At 46.9% G+C, this 20351-nt stretch overlaps 1 protein-coding gene across 1 annotated transcript; it reads left to right on the top strand.

Annotated features, from left to right (window-relative positions):
• Positions 1 to 3438: 3438 nt before the first annotated feature.
• LOC308278601 (medium-wave-sensitive opsin 1) lies at positions 3439 to 19977 on the top strand (the record flags this gene model as incomplete). The annotated part of the gene is made up of 6 exons (XM_080718476.1): positions 3439 to 3550; positions 8192 to 8488; positions 13035 to 13203; positions 15364 to 15529; positions 17224 to 17463; positions 19867 to 19977. The coding sequence occupies 6 exons, from the start codon at positions 3439 to 3441 to the stop codon at positions 19975 to 19977; spliced, it is 1095 nt and encodes a 364-aa protein (XP_080574602.1).
• Between the last annotated feature and the right edge of the window lie 374 nt (positions 19978 to 20351).

The raw sequence follows: 20351 nt of genomic DNA, 5'->3' as shown, positions 1-20351 counted from the left end.
GAGTCAATCGAGGCTGCTTTAGACCATGAGGGGTGCCAGGTTGGGCGTTCTCCTATGGTGTGATATCTCTGCCACTGCCACTCCCCCACTGGGTCAAGTCCCTGGGAGTACAGTACTGGGATTTCTCCTCTAGGGGCCGCAATTTGACTCACTCTTGTTGAGTGTGCAGATGGAGCTGTTGTGGACTCGGTGAATTCGCTGCTGCTGCCGCCAGTGGCAAGATGGCGCCGCTGCTACGCCCTCAGCTGTGAGGCTGGCGTATTTCTTCTCTGTTTTTGTGCTCCGCTCTGAGTTCCTGCAGGGTGTGCTGAGCCCAGCCCCTGGGAGCTTTAGATGCTCCCTGTGCCAAGAAATCTGCCGAATTCTGCCCAGCTGATCCGCAGCGGCTCACCTTGGCTCACTGTCCGCCACTCCTCTCTGGAGTCTGATAGGCTGTTGAATGCATTGGTCTGGTGCTGTCCGGTGAATTCGCTGCTGCCGCCGGCAGTAAGGCGCTGCTGCCGCGTCCTCAGGCGTGAGACCGGTGTATCTCCTCTGTGGCTCTGAGCTCCGTTCTGTGTCCCCCTCCTCTCTGGGGCCTGGTGCTGCAAGGGAAGATGGCGCCCGCTGTTTCGCATCGCGGCTCCGGCCGCAGCACTGCAGTCTGGTTTCTTTCTCGTGTCTCGTTTTTCCAGCCCTCTTTTTCTCTGTCCCTTGTAATTACATTTTTTGTTTCTCTGCTGATGGTGTTTTCTGGCTATGAAAGGTGCTGATTTTGTGGTAATAGAGATTGGTTGTTAGCGGGGCTCGTAAGCCCCACTTTTCTCTGTTGCCATCTTCCCGGAAGTCCCTTATTTTTTATTTATTTTTTTATTGGTGCATTGTAGTCAAACATCACAATGGAATACAAGACTTGTGAGGATATTCAAGCACACATCATCCAATTAACCTTTATCCACTCCCCATCCCATCCCCTCCCTCAATCCCATGCTTGATTTAGTGGTTAACTTTGATATATTTGTTTATGTACATCATGGTTTTTTTTTTTTTTGGTGGTACTGGGGTTCCTGGAAGCCCTTCTATCTCCGGGCTACACTCCCAGACCTATTTTTACATTTTTATTTGGAAACAGGGTCTCCTAAGCCAGCGCGCGCGGCTAGCTTCGAACCTGCGCGATCCTCCTGTCTCTGCCTCCCAAGCGCGGGGATTACAAGCGTGCGCCACCACGCCCGGCCATCATGTGTTTTAAAGAGATTCCATCTTCCCCCATCCCATCCCCTCTGAATGGTCACCTTAATTGCTCCACCATAGGGCCCTTTCTTCAACTAGATTTCCTCCAATTAGCCATTTCTTCCTAGTTTTTGCATATTAGGGAAAGCATCTGATTTTTTTTTCTGTGATATTTCTCTATGTATGCCGCATTGCAAGTTCCGATCCTACTCTTGAAGGCCCCGGCACTGGCCTGGCCACCCGGCAGATTCTGATCCCGGCCTCACTGGCTTTGGCACTGGCCTTGCCTCATGGCAGGCTCCGATCCCAGCCTTGGAGGCCCCAGCACCAGCCTTGCCTTAAGGCAAGCTCTTATCCCAGCCTCACTGGCTCCAGCTACGGCCTCACCGTGTGGCAGGCACCAGTGCCAGCCTTGCTGACCACAGCACCATCCTCGCTGCATGGGAGGCTCCAATCCTGGCCTCGGAGGCCCTGGCACCCGCCTCACCCCTTGGCAGGCTCCAATCCTAGCCTCGCTGGCCCCAGCTCTGGCCCCACCCCTTGGCAGGCTCTGATCCTGGCCTTGGAGACCCCACATGCTGTGCCCTTTTTATTATTATTTTTTAATTTTGGAACAGGGTCTCACTAAGTTACTGAGGCTAGCCTTGAGCCTTGAACCTCCTATCTCTGGCTTCCAAGTACTGGAATAAGAGGCATACATCACTACACCTGGATCAAGAGAGGCTGTTTTGCTGGGAACCCAAAGAGTAGAGCCAGGAGTGATAAAGAATCATGACACTGAGAATGGGGACAAGAAGGTCACCAGCCCATGTGGCTTATTGTGCTTGGGAGCTAACCTAAAGGAGGTGACTAAAGACAGCTGGATTTTAGGACCAGGTAGAGGAGAGCTGGCAGAAGCAAAGGGAGAGGATGTGTTCCCTAGTGGGGGGCTGTGGGAAACAGGACTCTTTAGTTGGAAACTGAGAAAAGGCTACAGAATTGGGAGAGTTGATAATTGGCCCCTGACAAGTATGGAGCCAGCAGTTGTCGACGAAGTCAAAATAAACACAAGAAGGAGCTGTGAGCAAGTTCAGTGGTGCATGCCTATAATTCCTGTACTTGGGAGGCTAAGACAGGAGAATCACAGGTTCAGGGTCAGCCTCAGAAAATTACCAAGACCCTAAGTTTTCTTATACTTTTCTTTTCTTTGTGTGTGTGTGTGTGGTACTGTGGATTGAACCCAGGGGCATTCTGCCTCCAAGCAACATTTAGGGTCCTATTTTATTATTTTTATTTGGAAAGAGAGTCTCCCTAAATTTATGAGAGTCTCACTACTTGCTGAGGGTGTCCTCGAACCTGTGATCTTCCTGTCTCAGCCTCCCAAGTACTGGGATTACAGGCGTGTACTACCACACCTGGCCCTAAGTTTTCAAATTAAAAAATAAAAAAGGCAGGGGTGTAGCATCAGAGGTAGAACACTCCTAGGTTCAATCCCCAGTACCAAAACAACAACAACAACAACAACAACAACAACAACAACAACAACAAAGAATAAAGAGGAGGCTGTGGCTGTGGTCAGGGACAGTCTAAGAAAATGGTTTGAACTAGAACATGCAAGAACGGAGCATCTTGTGTGAACCTTCAGGTATTGCCCCAGGGAAGGACCTTCCTGGGAAGTAAGGGGGAGGTCGGAACCTAAAAGCCATGATTTCACTGGCACACATCATCCTCATTTGGGCTCACTGAAATGGTGTGCCACTTTAGGAGGTCCTGTTCCAGGTCTCAGTTCTGAAAGGCCTCTAGGGCTTTCAGGAGAGCCAGCTGAGAAAGGCAGATCTGGGTTGTGGCCTGTTTCCCTGCCCCATCCCAATCTGAGAATCCCACCCTTGGGGCCTTGATGCAAGAGCAAGTACTGAATAGTAGAAGGAACAGAGGACACAGAAACACGAGCCAGGGACTCAGTGGCTCCCACGGGCACATCTGTGAGCCTGCAGTGGGTGGGGATTCTGAGTTTAGTTGCCAGCAAATCCGTCCAAGCTGTCCTTGTGGGTTGCCCTTAGAAGCAGAGAAGCAAGTGGTGGGAGGGGAGGCCTAAGTCCTGGACCCAATTAAGAGATCAGATAGGGAAGCGTTTGGGAGCTTTTAAGGTGAGGAGAATCAGGCTGATCCCACAGGCTTGTATAAAGCGCCATACCCCCCAAGGCAGCACGCCAGGGCTAGCAATCATCAGGGACAGGGCTTTCCACGGTCATGGCCCAGCGGTGGGACCCCCAAAGGCTCACAGGTGGGCAGCCACAGGACAGCTATGAGGACAGCACCCGGGCAAGCATCTTCACCTATACCAACAGCAACGCCACCAGAGGTGAGCAAGAGGCACTGGAGGCCTGGCCCCCAACCACCCCTGACCCCAGGGAGTCTTGTTTCTGCACCCTCCACCATCTCCCTTAGCTTTCATCATGACATGAATGGGGGGCTTTTCCTGATACACTTTTAGACACCACACAGTTTTCCACAAGCCTTTGAGAATATGTCCACTAAGGGTTCCCGAACTTTCTTTGTAGGCTATAGTTGCTGTCTGTACTCCTGGTGAGCTCTCATTCTGCAGCCATCACTACCTTGAGCTTCATCAGGAAGGAGCCAGTCTGTCTTTCTAACCTTCTGAAGCTCCAAGGAGGTTGGAGGGGTGGTCCAGGGCAGCACACTGACCCACCGACCCACCGAGGGCAGTGGGAAGGCCTAACAGGTGGGCAAGCGGGAAGCTGAGGAAGGCGGCTGCAGAGAGCGAGTAATCTGGAGAACCTTCAGGTTGGAAGAGACTGGAACAGTCATCTTGTCCAACTTTGGCTCTTTGCTTTTGGCAAGGAGTGCTGGCTGGTGCGTGGGGTGGCCTTTCCATTTTGAGCAGTCCTGGGAGACTCACAAGCCCCAGCTGAGAGCTGAAAACTCATCAGAGCAGCCCAAGTTCTGCCTTTGGAATGGGCCCAGACAGAAAGCTTGGCATGTGGGTTTTCCAAAGCACTGAGGCTGCTAGTGACTTTCCCCACCCAGCCCCTGGCCTTGTCCCCAGATCCTTCCTCAAAACCTCCCTGGTGCCTTGAGTTGGCAACAACCTGCCATGGGGCGACAGATCCAAGTGTTGATTAGCAACAAGGTTCTTGGGCCACACTGAGTTCCTGCTGTTCACATCAACATGACTATTCACATCCCAGATCTTTCTCCTTTCTCTCTGTCTCTGTCTCTGTCTCTCTTTCTCTCTCTCTTTCTCTCTCTCTCCCTCTCTCCCTCCTCCTCTTCCTCCTCCTCACAACTTCAAGCATGTACCCAAATAGAGGGAAGGGTATAATGAACCCCTGTCCCCACCACTCAGCTTCCATGAGCCTTGTAATTTCATTTGTGACCCTTCCACTAACCCTTTCCTCCTGACTCTTTTATTGTCTGCTTTCATTTTTATTTTATTTTATTTGCATTAGGAATTAAACCCAGGCACATTCTACCTTCAAGCTACACCTCCAGTATTTTTTTTTTTTTTACTTTGGAACAGGATCTCTTTAAGTTGCTGAGGCTGACCTTGAACCTGCAGTCCTCCTATCTCTGCTTGCCAAGTACTAAGTGTATTACAGGCATGTGCCCAGCTGCAATTTATTTTTGGAAGAAAACAATTCCTTGTCCCTGACTTTTCTCTCACTTCAGATCTTGCTTCCAGCTTCCCACGAGGTGATTTTAGCTTGCTTCTCAGATCACATTCACTAACATTTTCCTGTAACTTGGTAGGTGACCTGAAGGTCTGACCATAGGCAGGCTGGTGTGTTGGTGCATCATGGCAAGACTGCTTCATTAGGAGGGTGACTATTTTGGGGGTATTGACAGTGGCTGGAACTCAATGTCAAGACCCGCTAAACCATTGGGGATACCAAATGATGCCATGCTGACCCTGCCTTCACTTATTGGCTGAACCTATATGTGTGTATGTGTGTGTGGGGGGGATACTGGGGATAGAACTCAGAGGCATTCTGCCTTTGAGCTATACCCTCAGGTCGATTTTATTTCTTATTTGGAAACAGGGTCTCACCAGATTGATAAGAGTCTCACTACTTGTTGAAGCTGTCCTTGAACCATTGATCCTCCTGTCTCAGCATCCCAAGTACTGGGATTACAGGTATGTGCCACACAGCCATCTCTGAACTACTTTGATAAAGAAAAATTGGCCCCCATTTCCACTGTTGGGCTCCCAAAAGGTACAGGGTACATGAGCGGAGGGATGAAAGCTGGGTTCTTTCATTTTGCTATTCTCAAAATAATGAGTTGGCTCACCAGTGGAGGTCAATGGGTTTTACATCTATGTCTCTTCTTTCCCACTAAGAATCCTGTTCTTCAGTAAATTCAAATGAAATATCATGGAGGTATTCATGTTGCATCTCACAACACACATAATTTTCTCAGGATAGTGGTCCTAACACTACCACCAACGATATAATTACTAAAAAACTAACATTTGTCCAGGTCTTATTACTCATAGGGTGTGTGCCTCTAGGTCGTGTGGTCACACCAGTGTATTTTCAGTCCCTTAGAATAGTTCTTCTCTGCGGAACTATGCTACTAAGTGAATATGCACTTAGGTTCATTTGTTTTGTTTTTGCTAATTAGGAGTCACTTTCCAAATTTTAATTTTGCTTTGCAATTATGTAATAATTGCTCTAAGTTTCCACAGTAATATTTAGAACACGACGTGGATTTGAAGAGGTCCATCTTCCCTGTTTACTACGCCTGTTCTTTCTCTCTCTCTTTCTTTCTTTCTTCCTTTCTTCCTTTCTTTCTTGTGGTGTGTGCCCTTCCCAGTTTGGGCTCTATCAGTTGTCTGGGAAGGACACTGAGAGGTTTAGTACTTAGATTGTCTCAGCCCCTTCCTTCGCATACAAACTGGAGTGTATATAACACCTTCCTGTTCTTCTCCAATTAACCTGCTCTACTTCCTGTGGAAGACCTGTTGTCTCTTTGGGAGTTCTCTATTCTTAGGTTTATTGGCAACCCTGTTGCTTTTCTTCTCAACTTCTGCCCAGAGACTGAGACCACAGAGGTCTAGAATTGTCAATGGTCTCTCCCTGCTGCTCATATTGGAGGTTTCTGGGGATCCTTGAAGGATTTCTGGGAGTTCCCTGTGTTAGGAAAGAATGGACAGAAGGAATTCACAGAAGGAAGAGGAGGCATCACAGGGTCCAGTCATGCTGGGGGTGAGATCTACCTGTCCTTCCTAGTCACAACCAGGAAAGCCCTACTTTTATCCTTTTCTTTCTTTCTCTCATCTTTCTTTCTTTCTTTCTATTTATTTCTTCCTTCTTTCTTTTTCTGGCACTAGAAGTGAAATCTAGGGGCCTTCTACCTCCAGGATATACCCTCAGCCCTATTTTATTTTTTATTTGGAAACAGCCTCAGATCTGTGATCTTCCTGTTTCAGTCTCCCAAGTACTGGGATTGCAATCTGGTGCCACCACACTCGGCCTTCCTTTTCTTAAACTGTTTTGAATTGAGTTTTTGTAACACATAACTGAAAATCCTGGTAAGTATGCCAGAAATTATGATGGCAAAAAAAATCTTCTTCCAAGCCAGATGTGGTGGCGCATACCCATAACACCAGTCCTTGGGAGGCTGAGACAGGAGGACCATAGGTTCAAGGCCAGCCTCAGCAACTTAGCAAGGCCTGCAACAACCTAGCAAGACTCTATTTCAAAATAAAAAAAAATTAAAAGGACTTGGGGTGTAGTTCAGGGGTAGAATGCCCCTGGGTTCAATCCTAGGGGGAAAAAAGAAAAAGAGCGAGCGAGAGAGAGAGAGAGAGAGAGAGAGAGAGAGAGAGAGGCAGAGAGAGACAGAGAGAGCCTGACTGACCTTGTTCTTACAGTTCTGGAGGCTATAAGTCAGAGTACCCAAATGGTGGAATTACAGATTGCTGCCTTCTCTGTATGTCCTCACATGGTACAAAGACAGCTAGAGTAGTCTCTAGGGCCTCTTTGTGGCATTGACATTCTCTTAAGGAAAGGTTATTTAGGCTTCATAAAATACATCTGGAAGCCTTTCTTTACTTTCTTTAAAAACTCATTCATTAGCCGGGCGTGGTGGCGCACGCTTGTAATCCCGCCCTTGGGAGGCAGAGACAGGATCGCGCAAGTTCAAAGCCAGCCGCCCGCGCTGGCTTAGGAGACCCTGTTTCCAAATAAAAATGTAAAAATAGGTCTGGGAGTGTAGCCCGGAGGTAGAAGGGCTTCCAGGAACCCCAGTACCACAAAAAAAAAAAAAACCTCATTCATTTATTCATTCTTTTTTTGCAGTGCTGGGAATGGAACCCAGGGGGCGTTCTACTTCTGAGCTACACCCCCAGCCCTATTTTTATTCTTTATTTGAAACAGGGTCTCACTTGAGTTGCAAAGAGCCTCACTAAGTAGTAGCTGAGACTGTTTTCAAATCGCGGTCCTCCTGTCTCAACCTCCCAAATGCTGGGATTACAAGCGTGTGCCACCATGCCCGGCTGCTTCATTCTTTCTTTTTTATATTTATTTATTCATTTTGTTACTGGGGACTGAACCCAGGGGCATTCTACCTCTGAGCTACATACTCAGCCCTTTTTCTTTTTTTTTTTTAATTTGATACAGGGTCTCACTACAATGCTGAAGGTCTTGCTAAATTGCTGAGGCTGGCCTATAACCTTTGATCCTCCTGTCTCGGCCTCTCAAATCCTGGAATTACAGGCGTCCACCTCTACATCCAGTTGAAATCTGTTCTTTTAAGTTCAAGGCACCAATGCAGGTGGCCCACAGGCGATGCCTCTGGCTTGAGAAATGGAAAAAGGGGGAGCTTGTTTGAGGGTGGGCAAAGGCAAGGGCAATCAGCAGCAGGAGGGTAGGGCTGAGAAAACTCTGACTGAGTAGGGAGAAGTGGCACTGGGCTGTGGGTACAGATGAGTTCTGCTGCTGCTCAGCTCCCTTCTGTGTTCTGTACCCTTTGACTCCAGGCCCCTTCGAAGGCCCCAATTACCACATTGCTCCCAGATGGGTATATCACCTCACCAGCATCTGGATGATCCTCGTGGTTATTGCATCTGTCTTTACCAATGGGCTTGTGCTGGTGGCCACTATGAGGTTCAAGAAGCTGCGCCACCCTCTCAACTGGATCCTGGTGAACTTGGCAATCGCTGACCTAGCAGAGACCGTCATCGCCAGCACTATCAGTGTCGTGAACCAGATCTATGGCTACTTTGTGCTGGGCCACCCTCTGTGTGTCGTGGAGGGCTATACCGTCTCCCTGTGTGGTAAGCAGGGGGAGCCACAGCTTGATGCATGTGAAGGAAACCTGTGTGTGTGTGTGTGTGTGTGTGTGTGTGTGTGTGTGTGTGTAACAAGTGTGAAGAAGCTGTACTGTAGTCTTCCATCTGAGCACACATTTAAACTCAATTTTCTTGAATCCAACACACCCTAAATCCCTACTCTTAAAACAGGCTCTGCTTGGGGACAGCTAGTTTGGGATTAGCATGGGAAGAAACCAATGGATCTGGAGCCAGATAATCTCAGAACAGTACGGAAGTTGAGGGCTTTGGGCATCCTGGACAGAAGTCCTACTCAGGGGGACTACTGTCTCAAGGTAGAGATCGTCTGCTTGTCACCCACACCGTGTGAGCTTTCTCCAGGGAAAGATACAATTCTCATTACAGTTTTTGGGATATGAAGGCTAGGTCCAAGATCCCTTTCTTCTTCCCTATCACTAACTTGCTCAGGCCAATAAACAGTGGCCAAGAAGTACCAGTGTTTTGCCAAGCATGGTAGTCCACAACTGTCATCCCAGTATTTAAAAAGCCGGGACAGTAGGATCACAGGTTCAAGGCCAGCTTCAGCAATGTAGTGAGGCCCTCAACAACTTAATGAGACTCCCTTTAAAATTAAAAAAAATTAAGCTGGGCACAGTGGTGCACACCTGTAAATCCTAGTACTTAGGAGGCTGAGACAGAAGGATTGTGAGTTTGAAGCCAGCCTAGGCAACTTAGCAAGGCTCTCAGCAACCTAGTGAGACCTTGTTTCCAAATAAGAAAAAAAATCAGATTTGTGGTGTAGCTTGGAGGAATGCCTCTGGTTTGAATCCCAAGTATCACAAAAATTAATTAATTAATTAATTAATTAAAAACCTGAGTAGGAAGCCGGGCGTGGTGGTGCATGCTTGTAATCCCAGCATTCAGGAGACGGAGACCAGAGGATCACCATTCATGGACAGCCTCAGCTACTTAGAGAGGCCCTGGATAACTCAGTGAGACTTTGTTTTAAAAACTAAATAGACTAAAATATAGGGCTAGGGGTGTAGCTCGGAGATAAAATGTCCCTGGGTTCCATCTCCAGTACTGCAAAAAAGAAAACAAAAAAAAGAGCCGGGCGTGGTGTCACATGCTTGTAATCCCAGCATTTGGGAGGTTGAGACAGGAGGATTGAGGTTTGCGGCCAGCCTCAGCTATTTAATGAGGCCCTCTGCAACTCAGTGAGACCCTGTTTCAAAAATAAAAGGAATTAAAAAATAGGGCTGAGGGTATAGCTCAGAGGTAGAATGCCCCTGGGTTCCATCCCCAGTACTGCAAAAAAATAAAATAAAATAAAATACTGGGGGTGTAGCTCAGAGGTAGAATGCCCCTGCGTTCAATTCCCAGTACCACAAAAAAGAGGAAGAGGAGGAAGAGGAGAAAGTACAGTGTGCTGTACTCTGTGTTGAAGAGGGGCCCTATGCCCTGATAGTGGCCACATGTTGTCACCATGTGAGAAGAAGGCGGTGAGAAGAGGTGAGGGTAGCTGGCAATGTGGGGAAAAGAGTCCTGGGGACCAGCATGGTTCTTCTGAGTGGACATGAGGCAGACAGATCCAAGTATTGGAATCCTTGAATGTTCCGCTCAGAAGCAGATACTTTATTCTGGGAGAAGGAGACTGGGCATGAGAAACCCACCAATGGGCCTCATTTCCCATACATGCCTTCTTAAGCACTCAACATCCAAAAGAAGTCACTCCTGCTTTTGCCTACTGGCCATTCTTCCTGGCTTTCTCTCTGCCCCTGAGCTAACAGCCTCACATTGGGCCAGATGACAACCCAGACCTGAGGAGGCACTGGCCAACACGCCAGCACTCTCCCGAAATTGTAGAAGTGGAAGTTCCTGGGGAAAATCAGGCAGAAAAATTCTATCTTCAGAGTACAAGTGTTCTCTGTGACAGGTATATATCTAAGTAGTAGTGCCCCCCCCCTCCATTTCCAGCCACGTCTGTCTCCACTTCCACCACAGTATATTCATTTTTTTCTTTTTCTTTCTTTTTTTTGTGGGTGTGGGGATGGAACCCAGGGGCATTTGACCTCCAAGCTACACCCCCTGCCCTATTTTTTATTCTTTTTATTTTGAAACAGGGTCTCACTGAGTTGCAGAGAGCCTCACTAAGTAGCTGAGGCTGTCCGCGAACTGTGACCCTCCGGTCTCAGCCTCCCAAATGCTGGGATTACAAGCGTGTGCCACCACACCTGGCATTCAGTTTTTAATTTTTGAGATCAGTTTTCCTTGCTATGTTGGTGGTACTGATCTCCTGAGCTCAATTAATCCTCCAAGTTCAGTCTCCTGTGCATCTAGGACTATAGGTGTGCATACTTCAGCACAAATTTTAGTGACATAGATGCCCTTGGCCTTCTGGGAATGTTTGTAAATGCATAAAATGAGATTCATGGGATTACAAAAGCAGTGTGTTATATGTAAAAAGTTACTGAGGCTGAGACAGAATAGAAGGTTCCCAGTTATTCTCAGCAACTTAGTATTGCTTAGTGAGACCTCATTTCAAAGTAAAAAGGGGTGGGAGTGTAGCTTGAAGGTAGAAATCCCTGGGTTGAATCCTCAGTACCAAAATAAATGAATTAATAAATAAATAGACCCGCGTTTGGGAGGCAGAAACAGGAGGATCATGCAGGTTCGAAGCCAGCCTCGCTGGCTTAAAAGACCCTGTTTCCAAATAAAAATATAAAATAGGTCTGGGAGTGTAGCCCGGAGGTAGAAGGCCCCTGGGTTCCATCCCCAGTACCAGAAAGAAAGAAAGAAAGAAAGAAAGAAAGAAAGAAAGAAAGAAAAGAAGGAAGGACTGGGTGTAGCTCAGAGGTAGAACACCCTGGGTTCAATCCCCAATACCACAAAAATAGTTATCAAAGTATTAAATATTAATTAATGAAATTCTTTAATTGAAGTACTAGTATTAAAAATATTTATTAAGCTGGGCATGGTGTCGCATGCTTTTAATTCCAGTACTTGGGAGGCTAAGAGAGAAGGATCACAGGTTTGCGGCCAGGCTCAGCTACTTGGTGAGGCCCTCTGCAGCTTAGTGAAATCCTCTTTCAAAATAAAGAATAAAATTGGGCTGGGGATGCAGCTCAGAGGTAATATGCCCCTGGGTTCAATGGTTCAATCTTCAGTACTGCAAATATATATATATATATATATATATATATATATATATATATATATATATGCATGCTTTGGTAGCACTGTTCTATAATGAAATATTAAATAATAGGATCTAGCCTGCCAACCACTAAAATTTCAGTGTAATGAAGAATGTGAGTGATATTTCAATCTGTCACTTCTATAGAGTGATATAAAAACTTCTGTGACTTCCTTAGCTGACCAAGTTAGGGGTACTGCTAATAATACTGTCTTCAGAATAAAAGAAAATGTCAAGTGTCCCTTAGAGGTTAGTGGAATCAAAGATCTTGCTTTTTCTGCAACAGTTCATGAAACTTAGAATTCTGGGTGCAGAACTTGGGTCAAAGGCAGGAAGTGGGGGGCTATTTTACCTGCCAAACTCAGATGGGGGGCAAATTTGAGAGGTTCATCAAGGCCTAAAAGGAAGCAGGAATTGGCAGGAGGGGCGTGGGTCACCAGCACAGCCTGCTTCCTTGATCTTGGCTGGGACTATAGCACCTCAGGATGATCATGCTGGTGTGGTTATGGCCATAAGGGGTTCTGCTGATGGCATCAGAGGAAGGAAGGGCTGATGGCCAAGAAGGCAAGAAGCACACACCTGTAATCCTAGTACATGGAAGGTTGAGACAGGAAAATCACAGGCTCAAGGTCAGCCTCAGCAAATGATGAAAGTCTCAGCACTTTATATAAATTTTTTATTTATATAAAAATATAAAGTGCTGGGGTATAGCTTAGAGGTAGAATGCCTCTGATTTCAATCCAAAGAATAAGAAGATACCAGGGGTGGTGGTGCACGCTTGTAATCCCAGCATTTGGGATGCTGAGACAGGAGAATCGTAGTTCATGGACGGCCTCAGCTACCTAGGCCCATTGCAACTCAATGAGACCCTGTTTCAAAATAAAGAATAAAAAATAGGGCTGGGGGTGTCACTTGGAGGTAGAATGCCTCTGGATTCCATCCCCAGTACTGCAAAAAGGAGGAGAAGGAAGAGGAGGAGGAATAGGGCCCCAGGTTTTATGAGCTCAAGATTGTCAGCTACTTCACCGCCTTTTGGGGGTTGGGCTGTGGAGACTGAGGAGGGAAATCCTGAAGTGGAGTCTATAACTGATTCTGCATGAAAGTTAGTGGCCAAACTGAGAGCTCAGAGTTTCTGTTCCAGAGAGAAAGCAATGAGGTTAAGAAGAAGGAGTGGGGAGAGAGGCCCACTTCACCCAGAACCTGCAAACACTGCTTAGAGGATGCGGTTTGGCAGGTAGGAAGGGGGTCTTTGGATCTTGAAAGCTGTGTGCTACCCTGAAGAGGAAGTAGTGATGTAGGAGGCCATTTCTCCTTCACTTTGGCTCAAAGCTTGACTGTGTCTGCTCTCTCCTATAGGGATCACCGGCCTCTGGTCCCTGGCCATCATTTCCTGGGAAAGGTGGCTTGTGGTCTGCAAGCCCTTTGGCAACATGAGATTTGACGCCAAGCTGGCCATTGTGGGCATTGCTTTCTCCTGGATTTGGTCTGCTGTGTGGACAGCCCCGCCCATCTTTGGTTGGAGCAGGTAAGGGTTTAAGGGTGCCAGTAAGGCAGCTCCTTTAGGACTGACAGCTGGGAAGGTCAGACTTTGTGATCTCAGGGCATATTATTTTCCATGCATAAAGTGAAGGGATGGATAGGATAAGACCATCCCCAGACTCCTTCAAGTGCACAATGTTTATGAATCCAGGAATCTGTTTGGCTGCAACACAGAAATGGTCCAGTGGTCCCCTTGGTCTCTGGAAACATGTTTCCTCCAAGCATGAGCAGTTCATAGGAGCACTCAGAAAACCTGAGGCGCTTGATCCATCAGAACAGCTGTGGGCATGTTTGTATTCTGCCACCCTCTCTCCAACTCTGTGCCAGGCATTTATGCACTCGTCCTGCTGACAGAGGGTTCTAGAGGGGTGTGCATTTGGGCCTGCCAGTCATCTGCATCCTGGACAGGCCATTTCTTTGGGGGAAGACCCAACTTTATGAGAAAATGGGTCATATGTTTGGTTTGGAGGGACGGGACACAGATGATTTATTTTGCTGTCCTACATGACAATGTCAAGAATAAGATCCTGTCTTTGGAAAGGTAATGCTCTTTTTTGGGAAGTGTCCCTCATTCTGTGAAACATGAAAGAGTGTCTTCATCTCCACCCCCTGCACATCACCAGGCTCCATAACAGGGACAGGCACTGATGGGACATGGCCAACTGCTGGCCCCGGTGGATGGAGGTTTCATGGCCACTCAGGGATCAAGTGTGTGTGTGTGTGTGTGTGTGTGTGTGTGTGTGTGTGCGTGCGTGTGTGTTACTAGAGGATGAAACAACCAGGGACATTCTACCTCTGAGATATACCTCAGCCTTATATTATTTTGAACCAGGGTCTCAAGACACTAAGTTGTATAAGGCCTAACGAAATTGCTAAGACTGGTTACAAACCTGCAATTATCCTTTCTCAGCCTTCCAAGTATAAAGATTATAGACATACACCACCATGCCAGGGTGAACAAGTCCCTTTATTACAGTTATGGTCTAGCTGGCCTCAGAATAAAAGGTTCAGGTAGTCACAGGAGTTCTTAGAAGATCAGAGAAAAGCTGGACCCATATGAGGGTGCTCACTTGTAATCCCAGTACTTGGGAAGCTGAGACAGGAGGATTGCATGTTTGCAGCCAGCCTCAGCTACTTAGATCCTCCACAACTTAGTGAAACTCTCTTTCAAAATAACGAATAAAAAACAGAACTGGAGATGTAGCTCAGAGGTAGAATGCCCCTGGGTTCAATCCCTAGTACAGTAAATAAATAAATAAATAAATAAATAAATAAATAAGCAAGCCAGCCAGGCATGGTGGCATATACACTTGTAATCCCAGTACTTGAGTCTCACTACTTACTGAGACTGTCCTTGAACCTGTGATCCTCCTGTCTTTACTTCCCAAAAACCTAGCAAGACCCTGTTTCAAAATAAAAATAAAATAGGGTTGGAGGTGTAGTTCAGAAGTAGAATGCCCCTGGGTTCAATCCCCAGTATCACACTCACAAAAAGAATAAAATAGGGCTGGGGGTATAGCTCAGAGATAGAATTTCCCTGAGTTCCATCCCTATTAACACACACACACACACACACACACACACACACACACACACACACACACACACAGAGTCAGAACAAGAGAGGAGCCCAACCATCCTTTTGAAAAAGGGAGATATAATGAAAATAACTTCTGCAACATAGTGAGACCCTGTTTCAAAATAAAGGAAGAAATGGGGCTGGGGGTGTAGCTTGGAGGTAGAATGCCCCTGGGGCTATACTCCCAGACCTATTTTATACTTTTATTTGGAAACAGGGTCTCCTAAGCCAGCGCGGCTGGCTTCGAACCTGCGCGATCCTGTCTCCGCCTCCCAAGTGCAGGGATTACAAGCGTGCGCCGCCACGCCCAGCTGGACAATGATTTCTTAAAACCCTGCCCCAAGGTATTCTTCTGGGGTGATGAGAATGTTCTGGCAGTAGAGCCAATAGTTTCACAACACTGTGAATGTATAATATGCCACTTAATTGTTCCCTTCCAAATGCTTGATTTCATGTCATGTCAATTTCACCTCAATTAAAAAAAACTCTGAGTCAGGGGTATGCCTAGCCTGGGGCCCCAGGTTGCCCCAGACTGCATCTAGATAGGCTACTGGCCCTTCTTTTCAGGTACTGGCCCTACGGCCTGAAGACATCATGTGGCCCAGATGTATTCAGCGGCACCTCCTACCCTGGAGTGCAGTCTTACATGATGGTCCTCATGATCACGTGCTGCATCATCCCACTCAGCATAATCGTGCTCTGCTACCTCCAAGTGTGGCTGGCCATCCGAGCAGTAAGTCCCTCGTCCTCCTGACCTCACCTCTGGCTGGCAGCATGTCTAGGTGGGGACAAAGGATCACCTGGCCCGCTTTCCTGCCTCCAAGCTGCTCTGCTCCCATACCAATCCACAGAGACTCTAAAACTATTTTTCAAATCCTCATCTAAGAGTATTCTACCCCATAAGAAAATAGTAAAACCCAGTGATGTGAACCAGGCAGCTACTTTAGGGTGCACTTGGAGTTCTTGCAGTTTCAACCCTGGATCTCTTGTCCTCACACCTGCAGGATGGGAAGGGACTTCCCTGCCTGCCTGCTTCCCATGAGAGGGCAGAGCTGGGCCTTCTTCCTGGCATGGGATAGTTTTTCCACAAAGTGGAGCCATCAAAGTACCCTTGTCCCCTTCATAGGGCTGTTGGGACAGGCCAAAGGGTAGACTTAAAGGTACCATTTGCCCCCTAGACCTACTCTCCACCATCCTATGTCTGGCTCTCTGCCCTGGGAAACTGATCCTGTCCACCACCACCTCTGCCACCCCCAACCCCACTCCAGCTGGACTACCACTAGCGAGCCCCTGCAGGAAGTAAGAGCATGGGAGGGAAGAGAGGCTCGGTCCTGGGTGCTGAGAGTTCTGTGTTCTCCCCACACCACAAGTTACCCCTTTGTCAATCATCTCTTCTACCAAGAGCTCTTGATGTTCTATTTCTTAACCTATAAGACCCTGCCTGGCACAGGTGGCAGAAGGCCCTTCAGAGTGGTGCCTTTCCTATATGTCCACCATTAGTTCAGCAACTGCTTATATGCTCATTTTATGGACACCCATAAGCCCCACTCTCCTCACGGTCTTGGGCTGGTGGCTGCAATTTGGTCCCCTGGGCTGACGGTCACGTATCAGAACCAACTTAGCTGGCTTCCACAGGTATCTAACCACAGCTTCAGCAGTAGCTGCTGTGGGTTGGTGGAGCCTGGCCTTGCGTTCCTAAGCCTCCAGCCCTTGTGGTTCCTCATTCATTCCTCCTCAGTTAGTTGCCTGTCATAAGTCCTCTGTCTGTGGTAGGTGGTGGCTGGCCTGTCCTGCTCTAGAAAGTCCAAAGGAATTATGCGTGTGGTTCTGGCATTGCTGGTGGGTACCCCGTCAGCCCCTGGCTTAGCAAAATCAACCCCAACTACTTTATCCTCCCCCACCATTTTCCATCATGTTACCCTTTCTCTCTTGTATTTGTTTGTTTCTTTTTGTGTGTGTGGTGCTGGGAATCATATTCAGGGCCTCATGCATGCCAGGTAAGTTATCTTGCACTTAGCTACACCCCCAGCACTGGCTCTCTCATTCTTAACTCTCAGTGATCCATTTAGGCCTCTCTTAGACCTGATCAGAGGAGGGGACACTCTGATAAAGGATTAGGTGAGGCTATGGAGATCAGCCTTCTTAGTTCTCCTTCCCAAGCTTCCATTAGGTGAAATCCAAAGAGTTCAAAAGCCTGGCTCTGAGGCTCATCTTTGGCCAGGCCAGCTGCTTACTACCTCAAAGCTCAAGAAGACCTCTGTGTCCCCAGAAAAATCATGCTCCAAACAGGAGTGGAAACCTTCAGCTCCCTTGCCCCTATTCACCCTCCTGCTGCCTTTCTGACTCACTTCTCAAGCTATGGCGACAGAGTCCCTTCAGATACAGAGCCTTGGATGACTCCCTACTCACTGACCCTATCTCCCCCAGGTGGCAAAGCAACAGAAGGAATCCGAATCCACCCAGAAGGCTGAGAAGGAGGTGACACGCATGGTGGTGGTGATGGTCTTTGCTTACTGCCTCTGCTGGGGGCCCTACACCTTCTTTGCCTGCTTTGCTACTGCTCACCCTGGCTATGCCTTCCATCCTCTGGTGGCCTCCATACCATCCTACTTTGCCAAAAGTGCCACAATCTACAACCCCATCATCTATGTCTTTATGAACCGGCAGGTAAGCAACACCATGGGTATATCAAAGGAGAATTAGAGGAACTCAGTGATGACTCCCACCTGGGATCATGTCTACAATAAGCAGCCCACAAAAGAAACTATGGAGTCCAATAATGACCCTCCAGAAAAATGAACAGGAAAAGGCTCAATATGTGACCCAGTTATAGTCAGAACTTCATCTGGCCATTAGTGGAAGGCTTAGGTACACCCTCTATATCACCTCTGCCCAAGGGAGGTAGTTACCAACATGTCTATGTGCTACAAACTCTTGCATTGTGTTGTCCCCAAGAAAAGGCCCACCAAGCTTCAAGGTGTCTCCTGGAATTCAAATGCTCTAGGGTTCAGTGAGGACATCTACATTTGCTCTAGGACATCTACATAAAGCCCCTCTTGGCTTTACAGATTCAACTCTTCTCTTCATTTTCCCACATTCAAAGCTTACCTTCTTGAATTTGTCTTCCCCCAACAGGACCTTCTTGACTGCAGTGACCAAGAGTGTAAGAGCTTTCATGAGTTTAGGGTGAACATGCAGTGGTCTTAGCCAAGATCTTGCCCAATAGCAATCATCCCTAGTTGGTATATCAGGCTTTCATAGCAAGTCGCCCGTGACTCCTAGACCAGTAGGCCATGGGTGACCTCGTGAGTTTCATCACCTGAGTGCAACTAACCTTTTACATGAACTTTCATGTACGTTTCAGTAAGGTGCGACTGTGATGTGACATGAGAATGACCAGAAAGGTCTTCAGAGTCTCCCATTTCAATGACCCAATGCATGCCTTTCAATTCACTCTTCTTTATTTTCCATTTGTTTTTCTGTCAGTGCTGGATATTAAGCCCAGGGCCTCATGTGTGCTAGTGGCTAGCCCAAGTGTTCTACCACTAGGCTATACACCCAACCCTCCTCTTCCATCTTAGAGCTGACCCATGGCACCATCCCTTTCAGCTTGGCCCTGACTCAGACAAGCCAGGTACGAAGTCTGTGTAGTTCATTAAGCACCTATTCTTCCTGGCAAACTTCTAAATAGAGAAGTATATTCTAAATATATGGCATATTCTAAATATATATGTAGGACCAGTCCTGTAATTAAATCCTGGGAATTCCGTTGTCAGCATGTCTGTGACTACAGAATGTAGTTCTCTCTGGCCTGGTTCATCTTTCACAAGGATCTCTGTTTAGGTCTGATTTCAGTTTTGGAGTTCCAAACTGTCTTGCCAAGTACTATCTCTACCTGATTCCTTTTTTTTTTTTTGGTGGTAGTGATACTGGGGATTGAATCCAGGGGCATTCTACCCCTAAGCTATACCCTAAGCCCCAGTTTTTTTCTTTTTTTTGACAGGGTCTCACTAAGTTGCAGAGGGCCTCACTAAGTAGCTCAGGCTGGCCATGAACCTTAATACTCTTATCTCAGTCTCACAAGTACTAGGATTACAAGTGTGCACCACCATGCCCAGATCTTTATTTTCTATCTGATTCTTTCATTTTCCCTGCCAAGGTTCCACCTCCTAGACAGATGTCTATACTTCTCCACCCTACCAGGCTTTCAAATTTTGCTTTCAGCCATTCTACAGTTATCCTGTCTTTGCATTCTGAGAAAATTTTCTGGAATAAAATTCTATAATATACATCTATATTTATATATCTATATCTATATAGGTGCTGGGGACTTAACTCAGGGGCATTCTACCTCTAAGCTACACTCCCAATCTGAGTTTTTATTCTTTATTTTTTAAATAAGGTCGAAGTTGTGGAGGGCCTGACTAAGTGGCTAAGGCTAGCTGTGAACTCGAATCCTCCTGTCTCTGTCTCCCAAGTACTGGGATTATAAGTATGTGTCACAATACCCAGTCAGGATATTTTTCTTTTCATTGCTATATCTTCCTAGAGCCCAGAGTCTGGCATAGAGTAAGTGTTCAGTAAGTAGATGCTGAATGAATTCCTCAGACTTCTCTGCCAGTTTTTCTGCTGAGTCCATTCTGCTAATCAGCCCATTTTTTATTAGTTTCAGCAATTATGTTTTTTGTTTTTGAGAGTTTTTATGATAAAGGGAGCTGGAGGTAAGTAAAAGGTCTGAACTATTTATGGAATGCTTCTGGTCCAGGTTCTGAAACATTGTGGCTAGTTCAGTAATGATCTGAGACATAATTAAGAAATTAATATGGCCCAGATCTTTTCCGGAGTCAACCAGCAAAGACTCTTCCTTTTACCAAAAGACTCTTTTGGCTTAAGAGATGAGGAATGCAACCAGACTGTAATTGACTTAGTCCTTACCCCAAAATTGATGGACTAGAAATAAGATGACAATCATATTCCTATTTTCTAGAATACCTCTGAGAGTCTTGCTAGACATTTTGGAGATGGGTCACTGCTGCATGGTCTGCTAAATAACACCTTCTGTCCTTCCAGTTTAGAAACTGCATTTTGCAGCTTTTTGGGAAGAAGGTTGATGATGGCTCCGAAATTTCCAGTGCCTCTAAAACAGAGGCTTCATCTGTCTCTTCGGTGTCACCTGCATGAGGCCTGCCTCCTACATGTCCTACTCACTGGAGATATGTTCACCTCTCCCCTCTTCTTTACCATCCCTATGAAATAAATGTAATTTCTCTTTGCCAAGACAAACAAAGTCATAGAGGTTGCTACTTCAGTCCCCCCACCACCACCTGAGTTCAGACCATGGTTGTTGAGAGAGTGTAAGAGAGAGAAAGAGCAGAGTAACACATCTTGAACTTTAATGTTTTTCCAGCCCCATGTCTACAGATGGCATGAGAAAACTGCAGCAAACTGGAAGTACTGAGGCAGGCGGGCATCTGTGTACATCTCACTTGGCTGGTGGTTATGAGATCAGAAAATGTCAGCTGTCAAGTGGCTGTCTGGGGAAGGCTCAGTGGATA

Source organism: Muscardinus avellanarius, assembly GCF_963383645.1.
Source record: "Muscardinus avellanarius genome assembly, chromosome: X".
Lineage (NCBI taxonomy): Eukaryota > Metazoa > Chordata > Mammalia > Rodentia > Gliridae > Muscardinus > Muscardinus avellanarius.
Note: the sequence above shows the minus strand (reverse complement) of the source record. Positions and strands in the feature narration are given on the sequence as shown.